The 15,938-nt window shown below is 27.8% G+C and overlaps 2 protein-coding genes across 2 annotated transcripts; both read left to right on the forward strand.

The window, feature by feature from the left end:
* Nucleotides 1-5,081: 5,081 nt before the first annotated feature.
* Nucleotides 5,082-6,798, forward strand: LOC110607774 (cytochrome P450 94A2). Its single transcript, XM_021746940.2, has one exon. It carries the CDS (start codon nucleotides 5,109-5,111, stop codon nucleotides 6,627-6,629), a length of 1,521 nt encoding a protein of 506 aa, XP_021602632.2. The 5' UTR covers nucleotides 5,082-5,108; the 3' UTR covers nucleotides 6,630-6,798.
* An 8,334-nt stretch (nucleotides 6,799-15,132) lies between these two features.
* LOC110607778 (proteinase inhibitor-like) lies at nucleotides 15,133-15,719 on the forward strand. Its single transcript, XM_021746945.2, has 2 exons — nucleotides 15,133-15,260; nucleotides 15,378-15,719. Exons 1-2 carry the CDS (start codon nucleotides 15,230-15,232, stop codon nucleotides 15,569-15,571), a joined length of 225 nt encoding a protein of 74 aa, XP_021602637.1. The 5' UTR covers nucleotides 15,133-15,229; the 3' UTR covers nucleotides 15,572-15,719.
* Nucleotides 15,720-15,938: the final 219 nt, after the last annotated feature.

The following is a 15,938-nucleotide window of genomic DNA, read 5'->3' on the forward strand; positions in this document are numbered from 1 at the left end:
AGAGGAACCACGGGAGCTTCCTTCTTCTTCTCAAGGGGAGGAAGAGCTGGAGCCGGTCTCTTAGAAGCCCTGGATTTCTTTGAAGCAGGAACCGGGGCAGGCACTTTGGTAGGGGAAGGACGCTTATCTCCGACCTTCTCCCCAACGCTCTCGCTATCAACAGGACTGGGTCCAACCCCCTCAGAAGCAGGGGCAACTTCGACAGGGGCCTCCTGGGCGCCTTCACTTGTGGGAATAACCTCTATTCTCTTCTCTGGAGCCTCCTCTTCCGCGACAGGGGCCTCAAGCCGCACTTTAGGAGCTTCCTCGGAAGGAGAGACAGGATCCGTCCTCGTCAGCCCGGTGTCCTCAATCACTTCAGAAGTAACTCTTGGAACCTCTTCCGTCCTCTCAGTAGAAGAGTGTCGAGGCTGAGGGGCTTGAGAGGAATGGCGAGCCGAGCTCGATTTGCTGCGGCTGGAGGGCCGAGACGACTTGCTATATCGGGAGCTCAGTCTGGGAGCCTGAGAAGATACCGTGGGAAGAGGAGGTCGGGTAACCGACTTGGAAGAAATAGCCTCGGCCACCCTTTGAGTAGCCTCCCTCACGGATTGCCCAGCCAGGAGGGCATCCAGAGCAGCATCCATGCTCTCCCGGGACAACACGAGATTCTTAGGGGGCTTAATCTGGTCCATTTTCACTGAAGAAGCTGCAAGAGCCACAAAAATAAGACATGTTAGAACCATTTTCAGCAAAGCATCATAAAGACAAAATTAACACAGGCAGATAGAACAAGATACTCGCGTCCTTAATATCCCGAAGGTTGGACGCGTACAAGCACTTTTCGACGTCATACTTCTTATCCACAGAAGTCAATCGAAGGAATCCGACCTGGTCGGTAAGGCTCAGCTGGGGCAGGTCGTTGCAACCCAGAGAGACATCCTCCCAGGGGATGTCAAACTCCCAAGCCAACCCCTTCTTTTTCTTCAACTCCACCACCAAAAACCCCTCTACCCAGCCTTTGATAGAGTCCTTATAGCCCGTGAAGATGGACAATCCTCCGCGAGGGGCAAAGTAGTAGAATTTTTGGCTCGCTTTGACCAGCCTGAAGAAGCTGACGAATAGATGAACCGTGGGTGTGAACCCCCAACTCAGACACACAGATTCAAAGGAAGACATGAAAAGAATAGAGTTATGGGTTAGCATTCGAGGGGTGATCTCAAAATACTGGAAGACCTCTTTGAAGAACGGAGAAAAGGGGAAGGACAAGCCATACTCCCTCTGCTTGATGAAGAAGACTAGACTGACGTCCCTTTGAGGGTCGACTAGGCCAAGGGGAGAAGGATCGGGGAGAACGATCCTTTCATTCCGGTAAGGAGCCCTAATGTGATAAAGAGGGGTATCCAAGTACTCCCTAGAGATGAAATTCCTAATGTTGAACGGGGTGATGCTAGACTCCTGGTTGACGACATCGGGGAGGCTAGAACTATCCATGGTAAAAGAAGAGGCGTACCTGAAAAGCGATTAGAGCAAAGAGAGCAGAAGAGCGGAGGAGAGCAAACGTTCTAAGAAGACTGGCAGAAGACGAAATTTGAAATAATGAAGAGCCGAAAAGATATTTTGAGCAGTCTTGTGTTTGGGCGGCGCGGTCATTATTACTCTCGATATTTATCCCCTCATCAGTCGGACAATAACTGACGAGAAGGTAAAGGGGCAATTGATGACCGCTGGATTTCTTCACCCCGGTCTGGACCTGACAGCCCATGACAATAACCCATTATCTGGAGGCCCCCAAGTCTCCCGCATGGACCCAGTCCGGTCCACTCAACTCTGAGATCGGGCTTCAGTTAGCTTCCTCAATCAGGCCGACCCTGTCCACACGGCTCATTAGACAGATCCTATCTTCAGGCCCAGCTCGGAACCAGAAAGGGGATCAACCCACCTGTCTTGTAGGTCCATCCACATGCGCACCCGGGGGGAATCAGAGACTGCTACACATGGGGCAGGGATCTAATATTCTTGTACGTCCGAATCAACATGACAGGGACAGGCGACCCAATGACAGACCGTCCGTTACACGTCACTAGCGGAAAAAGAAAACGGATAAAAGGAGGATGGCCTTCCTCTAGAGGGGACCTTTTGGCTAAGCTTTACAGAATCCTGATAAAACCCTACTTTTCCGAATCTCAGATCATCAAGTTTAATAAAGTATATTGCCATATATAGCTTAAGTGGAAAAAACTTACATTTAAATCATTAGTTCAATTGGTTAAGAAAGACTATCAAATGTATGGTTCTGGGATTAATTTCCCAATGAAAGCATGTCTATTTTTTTTTTTTAAATTAATTGAAGACGGTTTAATTTTGAAAATCGATTTTGAATTGATTCATTTTTCAATCCGATTCGATTTTAACAACCGTAATTTTACCGCGTAATTGATAACCGAGGATTTTAATTATATATAATAAAGCTCCATTTATTTCGTATAAAATATTTTTTTATATTTTTTGATATATAAATTATTAAAAAAATTTAATTAATAAAAAATATTTTTTTAATAAAAAATAAATTATTTTAAAAAAATAACTTTATTTTTTAATAAAAAAATTATTTTTCACACTTTCAAATCATTATTAAAATCCTTATATATGAATTTATCAATAAATTTTATTTTTTAAATTAAAATTAAATAATAAAAATAGATTATTTTATTTAAAAATATTTTTCATAAAAATTATATTTTCTAAATAAATGAAGTATAAGAAAACTTTTATTTTTGTTTTTATTTTTCTATAGACATTGATATTTCAATATTAACAATTTATTGATATTTAATTACATGAAACAATTTAATTAGGACAAAAGGTGAATTTGTTACTTAATTAAATATAATATAAATTTAATTTTAAATTCAGCATGTGCAAAACAACATTGCATACCTAATTTAGACTCCGGTTCTATCACATGTAATATTTTTTAAACAAAAAATTTGAAAATATATTAATAGAATATATTTTTTAACAAAAAAAAACATAATTTTGAAGAAAAATTACTTAATGTCTTGTTAAACAAATTATGAATAGAAATTATTTTTATAATAAAAAATTAAGTCAATCTTAAAAAAAATACGTTAAATTTTTTCAAAATAAAAAATTATTTTTCAAAATATAAAAATCTTATTGTCATCGTGATATTATTTATAGATAATTGATGGACTATTCAAATTTAGAAAAAAACAGTCACCTTTTTTTATTATTATTTTAATATTAATATTATTATTTTTATTATTATTTTGATGTTAAAAATTTATAAAACTGAAATTTCAACTAGCTTATTCAATGTAAATTATACATAATTTATACGATTAATTATACTAGTACTATTTTATAATAAGCAAACTAATTTTATAATTTTATACGGATAAATTAATTAGTTGAAATTAAAATTAAGATTAAAGTCAAAATTATTTAAAATCGACCCAAAGTTAAATATCAAATTTGATTCATAAAAAATGAATAAATAATTTTTATTTCCAAAAAAAAGAAAATTTAATTTCATTTTCAATTTTTAGCTATAACTGTATAAAACCGGAATTCGGCACCACTAGTTTTGAAATTCGCGAAATCTTGTCGTCCAAAGAAAAAGCGGCGCCGCGTAATGGCTAGTGTATACGCCATGCATTGTACATGCAGGTGAACAATAAAAAAACACGTGAAAAAGGTGCAACCCGGCCGACGTATTTGCTTTTCTCATCATTTTTAATTACACGTGTGAATAAAAATTCCAAAAATTTACATTTTTGTCTTTATATTTAAAATTTCTTTAAAAAAATTATTTATATGTTAAATTTTAAATAATAAATTAAACCTTTTTAATTTACTAGAGGAATAAATTAAAATTTAAAATTTTACAGTAAATTATAATATAACTTTTAAATTTTTTTACTAATAAATATTTTTAATAATATCTTTTTTAATCAGTTGCATCATTTACCCATTATATATATATATATATTATAAATAAATTTTTATTATATAAAATATTATATATTAAATATATTTCATAACTCTTGTTAAAATTTCACTGAACTGATTATCTAATTCGGCAGCAAGCAAGTCAATCGTAATAATAGAATTTTCAACATGATAATAGAAAATGTCACATCTCATCACTTTTGATTTTTTTTTAATATTACAAGTTAGTTAAATTAATTAAGTACCTACAACTAATTTAATAGTATTTAATAATGAAAGTAAAATTTAAATTAAAGTAAAAAAATTTTAAAATGCCATTACCAAATTTTATCAAACAATTTATGTGTAAATATTTAATATAATATCATTCATCTAAATTGAATTACTTAATTTTAACTTAATGATAAAAAAGTTATTAAAATCTTAAATTAAATGATTTAAACACTAATATATATATATATGCAGCAATAAATTACTCGTAAAATAAAAAAAATATCTCATTAAAACATTTCAATAAACACCTAATGTCCCACAATATATACAAGGCAAAATCAAAAAAATAAATATATAAATTCTAATTTAAATTCATTCAAATAATTTAATTTCATGATTAAAGTATCAAAATAATATTTAAATTAAAGAAAATAAAAAATTTTACCTCATTATTCAAAAAAGAAGGTTAAAAAATTATAAATAATATTTAATTTGTGTAAAAAATTAAAATATTCAAAATTATAAACTATTAAAAAAATTAAATATGCAAAAAAAAAATGTAATTTAAAAAATTTAATTTTTATTATATATATATTATCGAAACCCGCGCCGCGTGGACCCTGCACCCCTATCTCCTATCTCCGCCTGACCTATATTATGATTTACAAAGACTTTTCTTTTTTTTTTTTTCTTTGAAATCCAATATTAAAGACTTTTGAAAAAAACTTTGAACTTTAAACGAAACCAATCATCTAATAAGAAAATATTACTTTAAAAAAACTAGTCATTAAAAATGATAAGAAAGTATGATTTCTATCCCTCTATCCCAAAAAAAAAAAAAAAAAAAAAAAAAAGAAAAATTACTTATTAAGTTTCTATCCTAACAGCTTATAAATACGCTCCAAGCCTCGCCCACCAAATATCACCTCATCAAGACAGACATGGCAGTTGAGCTTTTGCTCTCATTTCTCCTTTGCATCTTCTCTTTCTTCTTCATCTTCTTCTTCTTTCCCACCGGAAGCTCCAAATCGGAAAAATCTATCTCCACCCACCTCCCAAAATCTTATCCAATCATCGGTTCTTCTTTCGCTATAAATGAAAACTTCGACCGACTAGTCCAATGGACGTCGGATATTCTCCAAAAAAGACCTTCTGCAACGTTTGTCCTCCACCGCCCTATGGGCCACCGCCAAATCTTCACTGGAAATCCATCCAATGTTCGACATATTCTCAAGACTCATTTTCATCACTATCAGAAAGGACCCTTCACTCGACACACTCTCTTCGACTTCCTTGGCAATGGTATCTTTAATTCTGATGGTAACACCTGGAAGTTTCAGAGGCAAGTTGCTAGCCATGAATTCAGCAACAAATCTCTTCGTAAATTTGTTGAGACTGTTGTTGATACTGAACTCTCTGAACGCTTAATTCCAATCCTATCTGCTGCAGCTGCCAACAGAACAGTTCTTGATTTGCAAGATATTCTTCAGAGATTTGCTTTCGACAACATATGCAAGATTGCTTTTGGATACGATCCTGAATACTTGTTGCCATCTCTTCCACCCGCACCTTTTGCAGAAGCTTTTGAAGAGAGTGTCAGGATTATTAGTAAAAGATTCAATTGTTCTTTCCCTGTAATATGGAAAATTAAAAAGTTTTTCCTTATTGGATCCGAAAGACGTCTAGAAAAATCCATGTCTCAAGTGCGTGATTTTGCTATGAACATCGTGAAAGAGAAGAAAGAAGAACTCAAACAAAAATCTTCCCTCGAATCCATTGATCTCTTGTCGAGATTCTTAATCTCTGGTGTTTCTGATGAGACCTTTGTGACTGATATTGTCATCAGCTTCATATTAGCCGGTCGTGACACTACGTCTGCGGCTTTAACTTGGTTTTTTTGGTTAATCTCGAAAAACCCACATGTAGAAGCTCAAATTCTTCAAGAAATACAGGAAAAATCAGACGTACCCATCTTCGAAGAAGTGAAGGACATGGTCTACACCCATGCTTCCTTATGCGAGACAATGAGGTTGTACCCTCCCGTGCCTGTGGACTCCAAAATAGCAATAAGCGACGACGTTTTACCTACCGGGACGTCGTTGAAGAAAGGCACTAGAGTCACGTATCATCCATACGCGATGGGGAGGCTAGAAGCACTATGGGGTCCGGATTGGGCTGATTTCAAGCCAGAGAGGTGGCTGCAGGATGGAGACGGAGTGAACAACAAACGGAGTTTCGTTGGGAGAGATCCCTACACTTATCCAGTGTTTCAAGCTGGGCCAAGGGTTTGTTTGGGGAAAGAAATGGCGTTCTTGCAAATGAAGAGAGTGGTTTCTGGAGTTGTAAAGAGATTTAAGGTGGTTCCAGCGACGGAGGATGGCTTGGAGCCGGTGTTTATTGCCTATCTGACCAATAAGATGAAGGGTGGATTTCCGGTGAGGATTGAGGAAAGAAGTGCATAGTATAAAGTGTGTGTGATTTGAATGAATGGAAAATACTTACCCAGGTCTCTATCACCCCTAGTGTAACACAAGAGCAGATTCACATTTAAAATTTATCGTTACAAATTTATGTAGATTCACTTTAAATAAGCTTTTTTCTATAAATAAATTTATATTTCAATATAATTAATTACTTGTATAACCAAATGTTCATGGTCCCATATTGTAGATTATTTAAATTTGTATGATTAAATAAACAAGATGAATATTTAGTTATATTTTTCTACTGCTTGTTGCTGCTGTCGCCGTAGCCCCCGCTTTCATTTTAGTCCAAGCTATAAACCTTAACTTTTATGACAAAATCTCTGTGTCTTCGATTATTCTTGGCATGGACCTTCCAACTAAACCATGGTACCAGTAATGCCTTAGCTCATTTATAGCAGCCGTATGAGATATATTATATCAATAATTAAAATATAATATTTTCATATTTTTTTAACTTTATATTTTTTTTTAGTGATGAACACGTGATTTAAATGTCATAAAAAATATTATTGTATTAAAAACAGAATATTAATTATGTAATATTTAAAAAATAATAATTATACTAAGAATTCAGTATCAGTAAACATGTTACTTGTCTTTAAGAAAGACAATAAATAGAAAAGGAAGTGGAGTGGATTTATTTTACAGTAGCTTCTTCCAGCCGCATATTAATGCCAAGGGACCACAAATGCCATAATTGCTTTCAGTTTCTTGTTTCATAGTGTGGAGCATAGGCCAATTATTATAGTAGCATTCCACATGGGTTTGGAAAAGTGGTTTTGTAACATTCAGCTAAATTTCAAGGTAGAAATTGTAAAATGGAAATTCGAAATCTCGAAATTGAAATTTCTATACGAGTAAAATATAATTTTTATAAAATGAATTTAAATTATTTTTAAAATGTGTTAAAAAAATAATTTTTCAAGTCATTAAAGTTCGGTCACTGAAGCTCTCATGTTTGGCCGTCGCGGAACATTAGCTGGCAGACCCAGTTATAAAAGAGTCTCAGCTTAATTTTTTGGGAGAAACTCTTCTCCCTTCCTTCGGGCAGAGGTAGGTTTACGATTTCTTAATGTTCTTGCTGAGATTTATTCAAATCTCTTAGAAAATTCATTAGTTTTTACTCTCTTTTTTTTAAAGATTTGAGTTGTGTTTCAAAGTTCTATCTCTTGAGACTCTCGAAAGTCATCTCTCCATCTCCTAAATCCTCCCATTGCTTGTTGTAATCTTCGTGTTCTTCAAAAGGTAAATTCAATCCTTGCTTTTCTTCTGTTTTTTGAAAGTTTTCAGCAAGTTTTATAGGTGATTAAGGGGTTGTTGACGCATGCAGGTTTGTTATTTTAAGTTGAAAGGTTTGAATTTAGATTTGATGAGGGATGTTTTCTCTTGAGTTCTTGATTGATGCATGTTGAGTTTAGGTGTTCCTTATGCGCGTTAAGTGAGTATGAATGTTTCAAGCTTCTGCATGTATGTTTGGAAACTGTTTTGGGGCTGTGAGCTTAGGGTAGAATCGGGTTCTGTCTTGCTAGAGAACCCAGGTTCGGCCGCCGAATCTGTCTGTGGAGGCAGCCATTTGGCTGCCTAACTTGCCCCCGAAGGTTTTGACCTTCGGATCTGTGAGGGACTTTTGGATCTGTGAGAGACCTTCAGCCGCTGAACCTGCCGTCGAAAGTCCTCTGTTTAGCCTTTTTCTGCTTGTTTCCTATGAGTGTTCTTATGTGTTCTTAAGGGTTTTTTGGGGGGTTGTTTTAAATGTTGTAAAAATTATGTTTGATCCCTTATTTAAGTCCATTTTAGTATAGGATCGGACTTGGGAGACCGTAGAGACTTGCAGTAAGATAACTGTTTCAGTATTAGGCGTGCGTCAGCTAGATGTGAGTAGAACTAAATTGAATCATTATTTAAAGAAAGCAAACTTTTTAAACTTGCTCATGCATCACAAATGCCATGTATATGTAATTATGTTATTTTGCATTAGAATTCACGAATATGATGCATTGCATAATTTATTGTTGTTGTGAATGGATGTTGGATGACCCACTAGCCTTCGCATATGTTATAATGGATACGAAAATCCAGGTCGAGACCCATTCTACGCTCCTGGTAATATGTAAGAGAAAGTCCATATTGAGACCCATTATACGCCCCTAGCACTATGGATATATTATGTTATGTTATGTTTAAGAGGAAGTCCTGAGGAGCACTCGTCGCGGTCCGGACACTATTGGAATTTGTAGAGGGTTACTGGTGACAAATCTATTTTGATGTAAATTGTTTGTGTTATGACGCATTCATACGATGATATGTTTTATTAAATTATTTTTTTTATATTCTACTCACTAGGCTCTTGTAGCCTATCTCCTTTTCCCTAACTCTAGGTTTGCAGGATCAGAGTTAGCTCAAGAAGTTGGCTAAGTTGCTGGTATAGCCTGTTGTAATAATATGGCCGTGTACATATATTAATTTATGGATTAGAATTTTATTTTGTCGGGTTTCTTCCTTGTAATCCCTGCTTAATGATATTTTTATATAAAAATTTTAAGTATAAGTTATTTTTGAACCGAGATTGAGGCATGTAATGTTGATCATATTGGAGCATTTGATGAGCGCTCTAATATGTATTTTATGTTTTCAATTATGATGTATGCACTGGTCGAGTCTTGGTTCATGTAATGATTATATTTTTGCTATTCGTATGATCATATATGAGATTGTATCAGGTATAACAGGATGTCTAGTAAACTCGCTATGGCTCCGAAGACCTTAATGAAATCTGAATTCTAGTGTCGGTAATGGTCCGATTTCCGGATCGTTACAGATTTTTAATATATTTATAAATTTTTTAAAATTTATTAAATAATTTATATTAATTATTTTAAGCTCGATAAAAAAATTTAAAATTTATTTAAATTAATTTTAATTTGAACTATTATAATTAATATTAAAACTATTTTAGATCAGACTAATTGATTTGCAAGAAAAAAACAATATGTCGATTGAAAAGAAATCACTAGCAAGTAGCATTCTATATCGGGGATAAAAAAAAATAATTTATAAGAAGTTATATAATTATCTAAAAAATTATTAAATAATTTAAGTTAATTATTTTAAGTTTAATAATAAAAAATCTAATTTAACAATTATGCTATACAACTTACATTCATTAAATTGACTTAATTTTTTTTACTAAAAAAATATTTTTATTAATTAATATTATTGAATGCTTTAAATCTCAGTGAAAAATATTGTTTAAGTGAAATAGAGATTACAAATTATAAAAATGAAATATGAGAATCAAATCTGCGTTGGTTGTTAGAAATTCAAATATGATTGAAAGGAAAATTAAAAAGAAAATAAATTAATAAATATAAAATAAAACCCATTTTCTTTTCAATTAAAAATACATTATAATAATCACTTATAATAATATAAGAATATAAAATTTAACATGATTCTTCTTAAAAAAAAATTAACAAATTTTAATAATAATTAACTTTCTATTTTATTTTAAACTTCTAATTTTATAATTTCTTTTTGAAACTGTAGAATTAAAATAATAATTTTACTATTAATAAAAACTCTAATTAAATGGATCAAAGTCTAATGCAGGGAAGGGAAATTCCGAGTCAACCATATTGGCTCAACTAATCTAAAAAAAATCTTAAATCTTAAATTACACCACATTGGGTTAGGCCACCCAACAGATTTTTTCCATGACCAACGCACTCTAGTCAGGCCCAGAAAAGCTTTATCCTTTAATTTTAAAGGTCCATTTTCTTTTAAAAAAAAAAAACTTATATTTAAAATTTTTTATAATAAATTTTATTCATGAAAAATATTTTTTATAAAATAATTTTTTTATTATTTAGTTTTAATTTAAAAAATAAAAAATACTAAGAAATTTATATATAGTATTGAGGAAAAAAAATCTCAAATTTATGTATGTTGAGTTTTTTTTAAGCTGCTTAGAATATATTGATTAGAAATTTTTTTTTTCTGAAACAAACAAAACATAAATTAAATAGAAAGCAAGTGTCCTCTTTATATATATATATTTCAATCTGAAATTAATATATTATTTAATTTTTGTTTTTATAATTAACCAAAGTGTTTGTATTTTGTAAACTTAAATTAAGTTTTTAGTCATTTTATTAGATTTTTTAAATAGTAATTAACCTGAATAAGTTTTTTTAAAAAAATAGTATGTAAAATAGTTAAAATTAAAATACTGAATAACATAGAAATATAAAAGTAAAAAATAATTTAACTAAATATTTTTTAAACATAATGAATAAAAAATAGTTTTATCAAATCAAAATTTTTTAATTGAATTTTTAAAATAAAAAATAAAAAATAAATAGTTAATTTTGAGAAAAATATATTAATATGTTAATCTATATAGTAACTATTAAATATTATAAAAATAAAAAATTATCATTTGATTTATATTGTACAGAAAATACATTAATCAATCGATTGATTTTAAAAAATATATTAAAATTTTTTTAATAATTTTTTACAGTGATTAAATAATAAAATATTTTTAAATTAATGAAAAATTAATTAGTATATCGTTTAATATTTTTGAAATGTTTTAATATATTTTTTAAAATTAAAAGATAAATTAATAAATTTTTTTAATATTATAAAAATTAAATAATAATCTTTTTTATAAAAAAAATTTAAAATTTACTTAATATGAAAAAAATAATTAATAAATATATTTACAAAACTGAAATTTCAAAAATATTTTAATATATTTTTTAAAATTAAAAAATTAATTAATGAGTTTTCTCATAATATAAAATTAATTAATAATTTTTTTATAATAATAAAATAAAATAATATTTTATAAATTAATTGAATAATAGTATATTTTAAAAAATATTTTTAATTAATAAAAATAAAAATTTAAAATTGTTAATAATAATTTGATAAAAATTATAAAGAAAAATAAAAATTTGATAGAATTTTTGGTTTTTAATTTTTTTATTTTAAACATATTTTTTAATCAGTAGTAAAAATAAAAATGCAACACTTTCGACTAAATAAATTTTTTTAATAATAAAAATTAAAAATTAAAAAAAAGGACACACCTAAATTTTCAGTTTTTAATAAATCTTTTTTTATATATATTTTTAAAAAATTTAATATATACATTTTTTTCTTGTATTTGAAAAGTAGAGAATAAAAAAAAATAAAATAAGAAAAAAGTACTTCCTTTCCTCAATATATTTTTTTTTTCAAAATTAAAATTTTTTATTTTAATTCAAATATAAATATTTCCTTATAAAAAATTACATGTTTTTATTAATAATAATTTTAAATATTAAAATTAAACTTTCCATTTTATTAAAAACAAGGCGTTATTTTTCTTCCAAAAATATTGAGAATAAAAAAATTATATTAAGTTAATAATTTTTTAAAAAATAGTAAAATATAACAAAGTTACACCTTTTATAATTACACCTGAAATTTTATTTTTTTTATAATTTTACCTAATAAAAAATTTTATCCATGTCCAATTTTACTGAATGAGAAATGAAAATAAAACACGTAAAATAAAAATATGTAAAATAAATATATATATAAAATTTATAAAATATTATAATTAAATTACAATTTATTTTTTTATTAATTAAAATATATTAATAACAACTTTACTTTTAATTATATAAATAGATTAAAAACTAATTAAGTAAGGTAATTACTTTTTAATAATAAAAATAATATATAAAATTAAATTACACAGTAAATAAATAATTTAAAAAATATTTACATATTGAAATTAAAATTTTAAAAATAAAAAATAAAATTTTTTAATCAGAGAAAATAGAAAATAATAAAAATAAAACAAAATAAATAATTAAAATTAAATAAACTAAATAGTATCGAAGAAGAATAAAAATTTATTTAATAAAAAAGTTAAAAATTTTAATTTTATAAAATATAAAATATTTTAATTGAATAATTTTGAAAAAAAAATTAATTAATAAATTTTTTAAATATATAAAAATTTAATAATAATTTTTTTATTATACATAAAACTACCTAAATAGTCTTACACAATTTAAAATTTGTCAGGTCATAATCCCTTGGCCCACCTTAAGTCCATGGCTGGTTTTATCATACCCCTATTGGTGTTATTCACTGAAATTAATAATGGTTAAAGATAAATTAATTGCTAAAATATATACTAGATTTGTTAAAAAAATATATGGATAAAACTGTTAAAAGTAGAAAAATTTTAGTATTTTTAGTTATTAACTATATATATATATATATAATTAAAATTTTTAAATATTTCTTAATTATTAAGTATTTAATTTCTCATATAAAATTAAAGAAGTTTAAGAATAATTAGAGAAAAATCGCTATAAACATGGGAAGATATTAAAATTCTCTTTAATTTTATGCTACACGAGTTTTTTAAGTATAAATAATTTAAATTTTTAAAAGCTTATTCATAAGTATAAATAATCATGATTTATTATTTAATGACTTAAAACATTTATTTGTTTATAAGTTAAAATCTTGAGATAAATAAAAAGTAAAATTACAAATAATAATTGAATTTATATTAACAAAAATATTAAACTTAACTAGATAAATTAATTTTATTATTGAAATCTAAGCGAAAAGTCATAAAAAATAAATTATTTTATTAATAAAATTATAATGGAGCCGATAAATTTAATTTTTAATAAATAAATAAATAAATATACAGGAGTTGCAAACTATATAAATATGAATTTAGAACAAAATCATCAATAAACTTAACTTTCAGAGAACTAAGAATTGAGAAAAGAATAGAACTCGATTGTCCAGGTAATTAAGCCTTCAATTATATGCAAGTCATCTATAATTTTTTTTCTTCCCTCATGCATCACTGTTATTGATCATTAGCATCACTGTTATTGATCATTAAATTTTGATTTTAAGGTAAGAAAGCATGGCCAGAACTTGTTGGAATAGATGCAAATTGTGCAGCAGTTATTATAGAAAAAGAGAACAAACATGTGAAAGCAATCATGATGGAGGATGGAAAACTTGTGCCAAGAGATTTGAGGTGCAATAGGGTCTGGGTTTTTGTGGATAAAAATAATGTGGTCACTAAAATTCCTAGAGTGGGTTAAACAATAAACGTCATGTAATATCAAATAAAAAGTCTTGATTAATTTTCATTTTTGGTTTGGTTCGATTTTTTAAAATAAGTAATTTAATTTTTCAATTTCAGTTCGGTTTGGAAATCGCTCACTCCTAATAATAATTTCGTATTAAGAAATTAACCGTTTAAATAATAATACATAAAATTAAAAATTATTAAATAATTATATTAATTATTTTAAATTAAATAAAAATAATAGTTTAAAAGTTATTTAAATTAATTAGAGTCGAGTTGTTATAATATTGCGCTACTAAGTCTATATTTACAAACGGAAAGATAAGGTGTATAAAAAACTATCAAAATACTAATGCATCTAATATGGACGTTAAGAAAAACATAGTACCTAAGGATTTCAAGCACCACAAATTAACTAAAGATATTGAATTAATTATGGCAAGATTATTGATCGGGAAAAAACTTACTTATTCATTGAAAATAATATATATATATAAACATAAATACCCTTAAAAGTGGAAAGATGTAGAAGAATGCTAATTGATTTTTATTCTTTTAGTATTATTTTATAATTATGCTTAGACCTCTTAATTCAATTTGTTTTATTTTAAAGATTCTCTTATTATTTTTTTCTGTGAGATCTGCCAAATTATTTAAATTCTTTATTGCACAGATAACATTATTATTACTTTTAACATAAAATGTATTTTTCAATTATATAATATTATTATTATTATAGACTGAATTAATAAATATATATAATAATATACTAATTTTTAACTAATTTTTCATATTTATTATAATATTATCATATATAATATATTGAAAACGTGTTACGATTTTTTTTTATGAATAATATCTTAATTATTAAGTATTTAATTTGTTACGGTTTTTTTTTTGAATAATATCTTAATTATTAAGTATTTAATTTGACGACAAATAATATCTTAATTATTAAGCATTCAATTTATCATATGAAATTAAAAAATTTTAAAAATAATAAAAAGAAAAATCGCGATAAATATGTGAAGATGGCAAAATTCTCTTTAATTTTATGCTACATGAGTTTTTTTAAGCATAAATAAAAGCAATTTAAATCTTTAAAAGCCTATTCATAAGCATAAATAATCATGATTTGTTATTTAATGATTTAAAACATTTATTTGTTTATAAGTTCAAATTTTGAGATAAATAAAAAGTAAAATTACAAATAACAATTGGATTTATATTAATAAAAATATTAAGATTGACTAGATAGATTAATTTTATTGTTGGAGTCTAAGCGAAAAGACATAAAAGATAAATTATTTTATTAATAAAATTATAATAAAACCGATAAATTTAATTTTTAATAAATAAATAAATAAATAAATAAATATATAGGAGTTACAAACTATATAAACATAAATTTAGAGCAAAATCATCAATAAACTTGACCTTCAGAGAACTAAGGATGGAGAAAAGAATGAAACCCCGCTGTCCAGGTAATTAAGCCTTCGATTATATGCAAGTCATATATATATATATTTTTTCTTCCTTCATGCATCACTGTTATTGATCATTAGCATCACTGTTATTGATCATTAAATTTTGATTTTAAGGTAAGACGGCATGGCCAGAGCTTGTTGGAAAAGATGGAAATCGTGCAGCAGTTATTATAGAAAAAGAGAACAAACATGTGACAGCAATCGTGCTCAAGTATGCAACACCTGTGCCAAGAGATTTAAGGTGCGACAGGGTTTGGGTTTGGGTGGATGAAAATAATGTGGTCATTGATATTCCTAGAGTGCGTTAAACAATAAACGTCATGTAATATCAAATAAAAAGTCTTTATACTTTTGAGACTTTCAGAATAAATATTTGAGTTGTATGAGTTGATGTACCTAATTATGCAATTGAAAGTTGGATTGCAACTCAATTATAAAAATTGATTAAAATATTAATTTGGCTGATTACTTTGTTTTATTACTTTCTTTTTCATTAACTAAAAAAATGCACACTTAATACCTATTTTTGTATGTAACTCATATATTTACACTATAGCTTCTAAGATGTGCTTCCACAAATCAACAAATTCTTATAAGCAATGAAATTTAATTATCAAAAAATAAGAACAAATTCTTATAAGAAGTGAAATTTAATTATCAAGAAATAACAACATG

Source organism: Manihot esculenta, chromosome 5, assembly GCF_001659605.2.
Source record: "Manihot esculenta cultivar AM560-2 chromosome 5, M.esculenta_v8, whole genome shotgun sequence".
In the NCBI taxonomy this organism is placed as follows: Eukaryota; Viridiplantae; Streptophyta; class Magnoliopsida; order Malpighiales; family Euphorbiaceae; genus Manihot; species Manihot esculenta.